The following is a 13892-nucleotide window of genomic DNA, read 5'->3' on the forward strand; positions in this document are numbered from 1 at the left end:
TTAACCTCAGCAGAGGGGCACTCGGCTCCTTTGTGAGACACATGCACATGCTCTGAGCCCCATCAGCCAGGTTACCTCTGCAGGAGGGGAGACTGGGGGGTACCCTCTCCTCAAACAAGCTCTGACAGAGGGAGTAGTCAATGGGGACCGCCCTGGCAGCTAGGGAGAAAAAGGCTCCCTGGAGGTGGAGTTAGAGCTTGCCCCCAAGAGCTTTCCTCAACTGGCCCCTAGAGTCAGGGCTTGTTCAGGGTCCCCCACGTTGCTGAGACAAATGGTGGGGAGCCTTTGTTCTCTCTCCTCACCTCTTTTCTATCTCCTGATGGAGGCGGGGCTAGACTTCAGCTAATCGTCACTTTTATTCCAGGCCAACCCTGAGCTCCCTCTGCTATCATTGGCCCCTCCCCTTCTCTGATAAGGGGAGTTACTACCAACCCCGGTCCTACAGTCCCACTTCCCATCGGTGGTTCCTCCCCAAGCCCCAGCCTCAGCACCATCTTCCACTTACAAGTCAAAACGGAGGTTCTGCTTCTCCTCAAAGAAGTAATCCACGATGAATTTGCGCACAAAGTCAGGATTGAGTGTGTTGTCAATGACTTCAGTGCGTCCGAACTGCAAGAGAAAACGGGGCATGGACCTCAGGGCCAGGCTGGTGGGGCAGGGGAGAGCACTGAGCTCAGAGCCCCTCAGTCCTGGCCCCAGCAGTAATGGAAGCCATGCCTATCCCACCTCATGGCCCCCATCCGCACCCCCCAGCGAGGGTGAGACCTCTTCCATCTCTAACAATGGAAACCATCCACCCTATGGGTCCAATCTCCACTGTCAGCTTTATTCTCCCTACCTCTATCCAGGCTCCACCCAAGTTGTAAGGTTTTGATACCTGGACACCTGAGCGGGCCCTTCACTTCCCCACTTCACTGCCTTTGCCTATGCTCTGTCCTCCACCTGGCCTTCCCCTTTGTGCCAGAGGCATATCCTCCATTTCCTCGAGGTCCTTTGATAATGCTGCGTCCTCCAAGAAGCCTTCCTGATTCTTCCATTCAGAGACTTTTACTTTTCTCCGAACCACCACTGAACTTGTGCTCACCCCTATGACCACGGTCCTTCTCTGGCCGATTCCACAGTTAGGCGTGTACGTATCTGATGCCACAATTGTAAACGAAAGGGCAGAAGAAGGGATGGTGGTATCTTGGAAGATCCCCCACCTCCTGCCCTTGTATAATCCCCTCCCCTTCAGGGTGGGCTAGACTTCATGACTCATTTCATGAACAGAACGGAGCACAGGCCACTCCCAAAATGTTACAAACAACTATGACTTCTGGCTTGGGCACCCCCTCTCTCGCTCTCATTTGCTTGCTCACTTTGAGGAAGCCAGCTGCCCTTTGGAGAGGCCCATGTGGCAAGGAATTAAGGGGCAACCTTAGGCCAACAGCCAGTGAGGAACCAGGCTGTCAGCCAACCCACCTGTAAGGATCTGAATCTTACCAACAGCGACTGAGTGAACTTAGAAGTGGACCCTGCCCCAGCAGAATCTTGAGATGACCGAGGCCCTGGCCCACACCTTGACTGTAGCCTTGTGAGAGACCCTGAGGTAAAGGAACCCACAAAGCCGCACCCAGATTCATGACCCTGTTATTGAAGTTGCGAAACTCTGGGCTAATTTGTTACACGGCAACAGATAACTAATGCATTGATGTAACTCTTGGTATCCCCTACAGCATGTACTCTACAACTTTACACACATTAGGCACTCAACAATTGAGTCCCCCTGAACTCCCCAAATGACATAAGGCAAGTCACTCCCATTTCTGGGCATCAGATGACTTGGAGGGTTTGTTAAAGGATGGATTGTAGGTCTCACTCCCAGAGGTTTTGATTCAATAGATTTAGGGTGAGGCCTGAGACTTTGCATCTCTCAAACTGTGCTGCTGGTGCGGGGACCTCCCTTTGACAACCACTGGGCTAGACCTTTGTACACAGGGCCCTGAGCTCCTTGGAGTCTCCCTGCAGAATGGAGGAAGGCAGTGTGGACATAGTTCCAGGCCATCTGTTCCATCAAAACAGCTCACTCTTACGTCTGTTCAACACACTGGACATTTCTGGTGAGATTTTGTTTCACAAAAGTGACGTGGGACTAAAAGATAAAGCACAAAAGCACTGTACTATATCCTTCCTGAAGGGAAGGCAGGATATTCCACAAAGTGAACAAGACAAACAGGTGCACAATAAATATTTTAAATAAGTTGCTAATATTTCTTTTTTTTTTTTAATTTTTAATGTTTATTTTTGAGAGCGAGAGACAGAGTGAGGGTGGGGGATGAGCAGAGAGAGAAGGAGACACAGAATCTGAAGCAGGCTCCAGGCTCTGAGCTGTCAGCACAAAGCCTGACCTAGGGCTCGAACTCACGAACCGTGAGATCATGACCTGAGCCGAAGTCGGCCGCTTAACCGACTGAGCTACCCAGGTGCCCCAGTCGCTAATATTTCCGAATACATAAACATGTTTTTCCAAATTGGGTAGTAATTGCCAAAATAAAAAATTAATCCTGAATACTAGTCCTCCTTAATGGGGCTCTGCCATCCAGAATAATGCCAGTACCTGGGCCCCTCTCCCGTGAGGTGGGCAAGGCCCAGTTATGTAGGATCTACCCCAGCACTCACTTCTGCCCTGAATTAAGTTAGAAAGCTGCAAAGAGAACCCCCATCTAAGGCAGTGTGGGTTCAGCTGAGAGCACTAGATTTGGAACCTTCTTGCCCTCATTCCCTGTCAAGTCCACCTGCTAAGTCTCTCTCCTATCCCTCTGTCTTCGTTTCCTCTGTTGTGGCCTTGGTCCGGGCTTACCATTTTCTTACCTCAACTTCCACAGCAGCCTCCTAGGGGGTCCACTAAGTGGGAACATTCCTAATGCTTGAAGACTCGGCTCCCGGGAAGTCCTGTTCTCCAACTCCCAAGCCCTCCCCTGTGCTCCCATAATTCCCTTCACACCCCTCTTGCTGCACTTACCATGTCCCCTGATAATGATCTACTGAGGCTGTTTCCACCCTACTAGATTGAGCTTCTCGAACAGCGGAGGATCCAAGCTCTCCTCATCTTTGCAGCCCAGGACCTGACATTGTCTAACACAGTCACAGGCTCATAGTCGCAGATGATTAATAGCCCCAGGAACTGAGTTAAATATTTTGCACCGTTTTACCTTATTTAGCCCTTTTATGGTAGGCTTCCCCATTTTATAGATGGGAAAACACAAGCACAGAAAAGCTAAGCCATTTGTCCAGGGTTTCACAACTAGTCATCGCTGAGGTCAAGTCACAAGCTAGGCATTCCGTCCCATGCTCTCTAAGCCACATTGTGCTACACATAAAGTCCCTCGGGAGGGCAAAGACTCATAACTGCTCCCAGCGACTGGTACACAGTAGGTACTCAGGAATTGTTGAAGGAAGGAAGGTTGAGTGAGGGAATGGATGAGCGGGTTTCAGTCCCAACCTTATCACAAGCTAATTGTGGGACTTGATCAGAGCTTTTCAAAGCTCCAGTCTCCTTACTTCTTGGGGGTATCATCTAAGTCAATTACTGACTCAACGGTTTTTAAGCCGGACAGTTTTCATAGGCTGGACAGTGTGCTGGGTGCTGAGCTACTAAGGGAGCATGAACCCTTCACTTAAGGACTTCTCTATCACAGGTGGGACAACTACAACACAGTGTAATAACAGCGCTAACAGAGCTACATACAAACGTCTACAACAGTCCCCTGCCTGCACACCACAAGCACCATGGAGTGTGAAGGATAGTGAAATCGACAAAAAAGCAGATTACTGGGTGTCCTGCTTCACATACTAGTCCAGGTATCGGACTTCATAGAGATCTGCACCTTTCATTATTGTTGAGCTATTTTACAACTCTGTAAACTGCAGGAAGGAAGCAGAGTGCAAAGGATTCTTTTTTTTCTTTTTCAAGTAGGCTTCTAGCCCAGAGTGAAGCCCATGAACTCATGACCCTGAGATCAAGACCTGAGCTGAGATCAAGAGTTGGACGCTTCCCACAACTATATGGTCGACTAATCTTTGACAAAGCAAGAAAGAATATCTGATGGAAAAATGAGAGTCTCTTCAACAAATGGTGTTGGGAAAACTGGACAGCGACATGCCAAAGAATGAGACCGGACCACTTTCTTACACCAGACACAAAAATAAATTCAAAATGGATGAAAGACCTAAATGACAGGAAACCATCAAAATCCTACAGAAGAACACAGGTAACGACCTCCTTGACCTCGGCTGGAGCAACTTCTTCCTAGACATGTCTCCGGGGGCAAAGGAAACAGAAGCAAAAATGAACTACTGGGACCTCATCAAGATAAAAAAACTTCTGCACAGTAAAGGAAATAATCAACAAAACTAAGAGGCAGCCTACAGAATAGGAGAAGATATTTGCAAATGACATAGCTGATAAAAGGTTAGCATCCAAAATCTATAAGGAATCTATCAAAGTCAACACCCAAAAAACAAATAATCCAGTTAAGAAATAGGCAGAAGACATGAATAGACACTTTTCCAAAAACAAGACGTCCAGATGGCAAACAGACACATGAAAAGATGTTCGACATCACTCATTATCAGGGAAATACAAACTAAAGCCACTATGAGATACCACCTCATATCAGTCAGAATGACTAATATTAACAACACAAGAAACAACAGGTGTTGGCGAGGATGCAGAGAAAGAGGAACCGTCTTGCGTTTTTGGCAGGAATGCAAACTGGTGTGGCCACTCTAGACAACAGTATGGAGGTTCCTCAAAAAGTTAAAAATAGAACTACCCTACCATCCAGCAACTTCACCACTAAGTATTTATCCAAAGGATATAAAAAGAAAAACAGATTTGAAGGGGTACATGCACCCCAATGTTTATAGCAGCAATATCAACAATCGCCAAACTAGGGATAGAGCCCAAATGTCCACTGACTGATGAATAGATAAAGAAGGTATGGTATGTATGTGTGTGTGTGTGTGTGTATACGTATATATATATATATACACACATATATCATAGATAAAGGATGGAATATCTATCTACCAATAGATAAGGAAAGCATATATATATATGTGTATATGTATGATGGAATATTATTCATCAAAAAGGATGAAATCTTGCCATTTGCAGCCACGTGGATGGAGCTAGTGGGTATTATGCTAAGCAAAATTAGTCAGAGAAAGACAAATACCATATGATTTCACTACTATGTGGAATTTAAGAAACAAAACAGATGAACATATGGGAGGGGGGAAAAAGAGAAAGGGAAACAAACCATGAGAGACTCCCGAAGATAGAGAACAAACTGAGGATTGATGGAGGGAGGTGATTGGGGATGGGCTATATGGGTAATGGAGGGGGGGACGCCTGGGTGGCTCAGTCGGTTAAGCGGCTGACTTTGGCTCAGGTCATGATCTCGCGGTCCATGAGCTCGAGCCCCGCGTCGGGCTGTGTGCTGACAGCTCAGAGCCTGGAGCCTGTTTCAGATTCTGTGTCTCCCTCTCTCTGACCCTCCCCTGTTCATGCTGTCTCTCCCTGTCTCAAAAATAAATAAAACGTTAAAAAAAAAAATTTATATGGGTAATGGGTAGTAAGGAGGGCATCTGTGATGAGTGCTGGGTGTTGTAAGTGATAAATCACTGAATGCTACTCCTTAAACCAATATTGCACTGTATGTTAACTAACTAGAACTTAAATAAAAATTTGAAAAGAAAAAAAATAGTTGGATGCTTAACTGACTGAGCCACCCATACCCCCTGCTTGTTTTTTTTTTTTTTTACAAATGATTCTTATGTGTAGAAATGTAAATAATTTTTTTTCAGTGGAATATAATTATTTGATTATTATCTTGTGGATACTGACCAATTTTGCATCTGTTTATAAATTAATTTCAGCATTCCCGATTGCCTGTATACAGCTGACCCTTGAACAACGGAGTTAGGGGAGCTGACCTCTACACACAGTCAAAATCCACATGTAACTTTTGACTCCCCCAAAACTTAATAGCCTACTATTGACCAGAAGCCTTACTGATAACAAAAAAGAGTTGATTAACACATATTTTGTTATGTTATATATAATACACACTATTCTTATAATAAAGCAAGCTAGAGAAAAAAAATGTTATTAAGAAAGTCATAAGGAGGGGCACCTGGGTGGCTCAGTCGGTTAAGCGGCCGACTTCGGCTCAGGTCATGATCTCGCAGTCCGTGAGTTCGAGCCCTGCATCGGGTTCTGTGCTGACAGCTCAGAGCCTGGAGCCTGTTTCAGATTCTGTGTCTCCCTCTCTCTGACCCTCCCCCATTCATGTTCTGTCTCTCTCTGTCTCAAAAATAAATAAACGTTAAAAAAAAAATTTAACAAAAAAAAAGAAAGTCATAAGGAAAAGAAAATATATTTATAGTACTATACTGTATTTATTGAAAAAAAATTGCATATAAGTGGATCAGCAAAGTTCAAACCCGTGTTGTTCAGGGTCAACAGTATGTGTGTTGTTTGAGTCATCTGAACCAGTTGTAACATCTTACTGGTTCCCTCATTTAATTAACAAGTTAAATAAATCTTTACCATGTGTTCATTTTATATTTGCATGGGAGTCATGCTTTTTACCTTTTAAAAAAATGTATCCTTTAACAGGAGCTTTTTTAAAAAGCTCAAAGCCCCCACACAGACCTATGAAACCCAATCTCAATGGGTGGGGCCCGAACAACTGTGTTTTTTTTCAGTTTCCTAGGTGATTCTAAAGTGCAGTTGGAGTTCAGAACCACTGATGGAGGAAGGAAGAAAACTAACCTTGACTGAGCCCCTTCTGAATGCTCAATAGATCAAGTGGATCGTTATCTCATTCAGTTCTCATAAAAACCCCCGTCAGTTACTACCCATTTTCTAAGTGAGAGAATCAGAGAGGTTAAGTACCTTGCCCAAGGTCACACAGCTAGGCAGAGCTGGGACCTAAACGCAGGTATGTCTAATCCAAAACCCATTATATTTTTACTTCATCTAACATCTAACAGGCCTCCTCAAGTACGATGAAAACCAAATAAAGATGAGGCTTACTTCACAAGTATTTATAAAATCCCCACTGTGTGCAAGGCAATGGCGAGGGCACAGAGGTGAGTAAGACTGGGCTCCTGCTGCATCCCCTAAAATTCAATAACGATCTTACAATGTATAATCCTCATTCCAAGAGAACTGCTGCATTTTCCTCTTGGGCTCTTTCTAATTGTTAATACCTCTAGTCTTCAGACAAAAGGAAAATTTCTCTCACACCCAGGTGTGAGAGAATCCTCCTTTCAGAAAGGGCTCTGCCACCTCCTCCATGTACTGCTCTCCCAAACAAGGTAAAAAAAAAAAAAAAAAAAAAAAAATCCCTCTGGCTGAATTTTAGACGAACCCCAGTCCAGAAGGCACAAGCGTTGGTGCGGTCTCTCTCCTCACCCGACTCTCCGCAGAGACGCAAGGAAAACACCCATCAGGGAAGATGACAGCGCTGCTTTTAAAATGGCACTTGAAGCTTCACTCGAGGGGAATTCCCTAGAGAGCGATCTCTGCCAGGGAAGAAAATGGAGTTCCCCTGGAAACAGGACTTGGAGCGGGACTCCAAGGACCCCCGAGATTTCCTAGCACAGGAGAGGGGGCAAGAGAGCCAGGCTGGGCAGTGATGAATTTCCAGCACGCAGGGGTAATTAACATATGCCAGTCACAAACAACTGTGAAATCTACAACCCAGGGATTTACTAAAGGTGTTTTATAGCCTTCATTACTTTGGCTAATAACAAAGGGGGGAATAAAGGGAAAACTTGGGTTTTGAACATCCAAGAAGCAACCAGGTCTCCGTCAGGCCCAATTTACACACCTATTAATGACGCTAGGAAACAACCTAACTGATGTTTAAAAAAAATTCAATTTGGTTGTATTTCCTTCCACACAGAAATACTGTTTCCAAGCCACAGGGACTTGGACAGATGAGGTATTAGCACCGAGCAGTGGGAACCACATGAAAGCATATAGTCTTTTTTTTTTTTTAACTTTTTAAAAATGTTTATTCATTTTTGAGAGAGAGAGAGAGAGAGAGACAGCGCGAGCAAGCGTTGGGGGAGGGGCAGAGAAAGAGGGAGACACAGAATCCAAAGCAGGCTCCAGGCTCCAAGCTGTCAGCACAGAGGCCGATATGGGGCTTGAACCCACAAACCGTGAACCCAAGTCGGACGCTTAACTGACTAAGCCACCCAGGTGCCCCAAAGCATACAGTCTGAATGACATAAGGCAAATCCTGCTTGGGGGAGAACGGGAGAATGGGTTAACCCCTCGCCAACCATAATCAGAGCCAACCCAGCCCTGAACACTCTTCCAGCTCCCTGCCCCTCCCTCGGTCCATTCTGAACTCCTCCGTCCACACTCCAGGCTCTGCAGACGGCAGGCAGTATCTCACATTGCTCACAACCTGGGGCACAGGCCCCCAAACACCAGTGGACATGGGATTTCTCTGGTGAACAAAGCTGAAGGCAAACCTCGAAATCTTGGTTTTACCAAGTGATTCTCATGCAGAGGGTCTTGGAGAACTGTTCCCGATGAGACAAGGGCAAGTGTGGACTGGGTAGGGCACGGTGTGAAACTGGGTAAGGGGCTGAGCGATCTGAAAGAAAGGTGAGGGGGACCTCCGTGGGCCCCAAAGCCTGGAATAGTCTCCCAGTAAGGGAGAAAGAAAGAGAAAGTACAAACAAGTAAGAAACCTGGAAATTAGGGTATTCGCCCTCTGAAAAGCTCACTTCTTGTCCCTGGCAACAAAACCCAGCGGGAAAAGCTCCTGACATGCCACAAAAGATGCTCCCGAGGGCTCCTAAAACCTCTATGACTAAGCCCCAAGAATATCAATTAAGCAGCATTAATTACATATCATCAGTTCCAGTGAGACCCTCAAAGGGAAGGCAGACTTAAACCTTCTTTGAGAACTAAATTAAATGGCTCCCCGGGGCTCTGCTACACACAGAAGTTGAGAGTTACGGGGGCGGGTGGGCAGCTGTCCCAGCAAACCGCAAGGGCCACTGCAAGGCTGGGATTGGGAACCCCGGTCAGGCAAGTAAGGTCTTTCAGCCAGCTATGGTCTACAGCCAGCTATGAGGCCAGGAGGGGGTGATCTTCTGTCAAGACCTGGGCCTCCTGACCTCCAGGGGGGCATAGGGCTGGCAGTTAGGCGTGGACTGATTTGGCGGCTTATTCTCTGCTGCCCCCACCCCACCCCGCCCCACCCCACCCCACCCCACCCAGCTCCTTCTCTGTCCTGCTCTACACTCCTGGGGATCCTTTCCCTTTTGAAGCCCATTGCCCTGGTTCCCTTGCCCTGTGGATTCCAGTTGGGTTTGGCCAATGGGAGGCCCTAGCAGATGGGACATAGGTGGAGAGAGACACGGGGTTATTTCTTCCCAGTCTGGCCCAGCCTCTGCACCACGGTTCTGGGAGGGGCTGCTCCCCACCTCACCCCCCCGCCCCCCCCCAACCATGCTCTGCCTCTCAATCTCCTCTCACTACCCCTCAAGCCTGCGGTGAGAACAGCTCTCTGCTGTGGCTGAGCCCTGGGTGCTGCCCTACCCTTATGGGTTTCCTCAACCTCACCCATACCTTTGAAAGAAACCCATTACCTCTCTCTCTTGAGTTCAACGAACCGAGTAAACTCTCTCTCCTGCTGCTGCCCTGACTGATCTAGTTTCTCTCTCACAAACACCTTCATACACATACAATTTCCAACTCAACTGAACATAAACCAAGTCCCCGCCCCACTCCTTCTGCTGAAACACTGTGTTAACACTCATGTCACCAACAAAGGACGCGACTCCCACCCATGCAGCCGGGATGACAGCCTTCTGGGATGCAGGGTCTCCGCACTGCGGTCCCACCTAAGGACCCCCGTGGGAACTCTCGGGGATCAGGGCTGCCACCCCCAGCCTCCTCCACTTGGCAGAAAGTGGCCATCCTGGCCCCATCCGCACGGTTGCCAGAAAGAGGCCCAGGTGGGGAAGAACACCTCCCAGATTAGAGACACAGTTTGAGGCTTTTAGTCAGCTCTAAGTGGGTTTGTGACACCCTGAAATTGAAAGCAAATGTCTGTCTGTACATGTCTGCGTTTTCTGGGTAGAGGAGCTGTGGTTTTCATTAGTTTCCTAAAGGGAAAGCATGTCTTCAGAAAGCTTTAAGAACCTCTGATTCTACCTCTGAAGACAGATCTTAGGGTTTCCCACACATGGCAGGAAGTGAGGCAGCAAATAAGCGAAGTAAATAGAACAGAGTCTGGAGCCAGGCTTCCTGGGTCCAAATCTGGCTTTGCTCCTCAGTGGCTGTGTGACCTAGAAGAAATCCCTTTGCCCCACTGTGTTTTGGTTTACTCTTCTGCAAAATGACAACTTAGCCGCACATTGTAGGGCTGTCGGAGGCTTACACGATTTGGTTTATGTAACGTACTTAGAAAGGCAGCCTGGGACATAAAATAAGCTCTGTGAATTAGTGATTCCACACTCTGGTCCTTCCTGAATCCCAAAGCCTGGCCCAGTCACCCAGGGAGTGTGTACCTCCCCAGTCTCCGAACTCAGCCTCTTCTCTGAGCTGTTGCCAGCCCTAACTGCTAACACTGCCTCCTCACCTTCCATGCCTGAGAGGCCCAGGCTCTGAGCGGTTTCCTTCCAGACATGTTCCACACGCGGGCAAGGCTGAGGGAGAAATGCAGGGCTGCCCCTTTGCTCTTACCCAGCAGCTACTCTGTTAAGTTCTAGGCTCTGGCCTCCCCCGGGGCATCCCACAAACTTAAATGCCAAGGCCTTTGCTAGAAAAAAAAAGGCAGTAGAACGAGGAAGGTTTGCTTAGAGACCCGGGCCTGGAGAAGAAAATTCGCTCTCCTGCCGCTGGCTGGGAAGGCAAGGCAGAAGGACCCCTTGGGCTAGGAGGCTGCTTAGTGAGGGTGGGGAGGGGAGGAGAGTTCTTGACCCTCGCTAACCCTGCTCAGACACACGGACTACCAAGCTAGGAGGTACAAAGCAAGGCAGCCTGGGAAGAGGCTCTTTTCTCTGTTGCTTCTAGATTTCTAAAGTCTGGTCCCCTCCTCCCTCACAAACCACCTGCAAACCCCCGCAAATGCCCATGGTTGGGGGGCACTGGGGGCCAGGGCTATGGAGCCACGGTGGCGTACAGAGGTAGCCAGGCCATGGGTTTAGGACCCCCACTGGCCAGACTTCTGCTTCTTATTATTTACAGGAGACTACCTAGAATCGCCCCTCAGAGGGTGCATTTCCCCACTGCTAAGACAGCAACTCATTCCTTCTCCAAGGGAAAGACAGAAGGGAATGTGCACGAAGCCTCACCTAGAAGGTCTGCTGCACAGTTGACCTTCAGTACTGACAATAACCCTCACGTAGCCCTGAAGTCAGTCAGGCGCTAGGTGTTTTGCACATTTTGTCTCCCTTACTATTATCTCCATCTTACAGATGCCCAAGGTCGTACAACTGGTGGGTAGAAGACACAGGATTCGAACCCCGGCAGTCTGTGCTCCAAATCAATAAGGAATTGATATAGTCACTGACCAATAAGAGGTTAATACTGTGAGTGGGGCTTGGACTGTGTCCTATCCAGCCTTCACTCCTCTTATCTTCCTACCTTCAGCAGAACCTCTCGACGCCTTTAATGCTTGCCCTCTCTTCCACCTTGGTGACTCTTCCTGTGGGTTGGGGGGCTCTAGGCCACGTGGCCCAGGTGAGTGTCCCCGACCTATTCTTCTGCTCACCTCCTACCCACACTTCCAACTCCCACAGACTACACCCCACCCCCCACCCACATACTCCTGGTCCCTCCTATGATTTCCATAAACATTTGTTGATCAACAAGTTGACCTGGAAGCTGAAGATTTTAGAGCTGGAAGGAACCAAGTCCTCTCAACCAATGAGAAAAGACAGGCAGAGAAGCGGGCGGTGTGCTCTGACAGAGGTCACACAGCTAATGAGGCAACAGGCTGTGACCAGAGCCCAGGTCAGGTCAGCTCCAGCCTGGAGCAGTGCCCCGTCCTCCCAGAAGCCTGTCAACACCTCCTCTCTCAGGTTTCTCTCCGGTCTTCCTCCCATCAAATCCTCCTCCTCCTCTCGCTTTGTATCGTGACTCCTCATCTTCAAATCACTTCCGTGATCTCATTTAACTCCCCCCCCCCGTGACCCCATGGAGACATTATTGATTGTCACCCCCATTTTACAGATGAGAGAACGGGGCTCCAGGAGGCCAGAAGGACCTCCCAGAGGCACCCAGCGGTGGGGAGGGAGGACCAGGGCTCCCAGGAGTGATGAAGCCACTGTGTCCCATGGTGTTTACCGCGGTCCCCTGCCTCAGTAATGAGTGGGTGGTTCTGCAAGCCTGAACAATCTTCACAGCCCCGGATTCAAGCAGCCCGTGCCTTTTTACAAATTACAGCTGGATGGAGCTCCGGAGGCCTCCCCCCAGCTGCAAAGCCCCCAGTGGCTGTGCTGGCCGGGACAGAAGGAGGCCAGAGCTGACAGACGGCTCTCCACCTCGAAGCTGCCCACCCTTTCCCAGTCGGAGCTCCCCTATAATTTTCACATATAATTGATGGCTCCTTAATTGGGGATTCTAAAAGCCCTGTGGCAGAGCCCAGCCCCGGCCCCTCATGAATCATGTTCACCGGGATTAAAATTAGAGGCCAGAAAGCTCTCTGACTCAAATAGAAATCGGAAAAAGGGGTGTGCTCGGTGCTGGGAATGGGGCCCGAGCGGGTGCCCGGGGCTGGAGAAAAGAATGGCCTGGGGGCGCCTGGGTGGCTTAGTCGGTTAAGTGACCGACTTTGGCTCAGGTCATGATCTCTCGGTCCGGGAGTTCGAGCCCCGTGTCAAGCTCTGTGCTGACAGCTCAGAGCCTGGAGCCTGCTTCAGATTCTGTGTCTCCCCCCTCTCTCTGACCCTCCCCTGCTCAACGCTCTGTGTCTCTCTGTCTCTCAATAATAAATAAACATTAAAAAAAAAAAAAAAAAAAAAAAAGAATGGCCTGAGGTCTGGGCACGAGGAAGGAGGGCCTGGGTTTCCAGCAGGAGCACAAAGGACCTGGTTCCATGCCAGGCCCACATCATCTTCAGTCTGGAAAGCTCTCTGAGGTTCCCTCACTGGAGGAGTCCAGGATTCTGTGGCCACCCTCTTGAGGAAAACCAGGCCCCAAGAGAGGAAGGGGCTTGCCTAAACTACAGACTGAAACTTCTGTGGCCTGATGGCCTTCCAGATCACTTCCTGTTCTGTTAAGGCCTCTGGGTGTGGAAGGGCAGAGGTGAGTGAGGAGACCCGAGGCTCCAAAGGCCTTCCCCGTTGCCCAGGCCTGGACGGAGAAGTTTCCCTCTCTGGCCCCAGACACCAGCATCGGCCAAGCTCATAATGAAAGACTTCCTGACAAAAGGCTTAGTTCCTAATTAGCCACTGTTCCAGATAATCTGTTAAAAAGTCCCAGTTCCTGGAGGGAATGGCCCTTTTACCAATGAGCCTAGCTGCCAAGCTGCTGGCAAAACACTCTCCACCAGCCTGCGCCCTGGTCTGGCCTGGGCAGGAAGCCCTGGGTCTGGCTGCAGCCTGTGGGGGGAGGGCCCTGAGCAAGCCCCGCCCTGAAGGCACCTGTCCCCTAGAGCACCCTATAGCTCCTGCCAAATGGCATCAGGGTGTCTAAAATGATACCATCAATGGTCCTTTCCTCCAGGTGAAGCAGGGGTTCCTCCCTTCAGGACTTCTAAGGAGCCGTTATTGAGCATTTTCTCTTGCCAGGCGCTTTACATGAATTAGCTCCTTTCATCCTCACAGCAGGCTTGTGCACCGAGGCACTTGCCTAAGAGCCCCAGCTG

The 13892-nt window shown here is 48.8% G+C and overlaps 1 protein-coding gene across 3 annotated transcripts in view; it reads right to left on the reverse strand.

Moving 5' to 3' along the window:
- CPNE5 (copine 5) overlaps positions 1 to 13892 on the reverse strand; it is a 95482-nt gene that overhangs the window by 53454 nt on the left and 28136 nt on the right. For all 3 annotated transcript variants that reach the window (XM_023253926.2, XM_023253925.2, XM_045057460.1), the window contains one exon: positions 506 to 609. In XM_023253926.2, the coding sequence (XP_023109694.1) occupies positions 506 to 609 (104 nt within the window). The remainder of the gene's footprint in view (positions 1 to 505; positions 610 to 13892) is intronic.

This window comes from Felis catus, chromosome B2 (genome assembly GCF_018350175.1).
Source record: "Felis catus isolate Fca126 chromosome B2, F.catus_Fca126_mat1.0, whole genome shotgun sequence".
NCBI classification, from domain to species: domain Eukaryota; kingdom Metazoa; phylum Chordata; class Mammalia; order Carnivora; family Felidae; genus Felis; species Felis catus.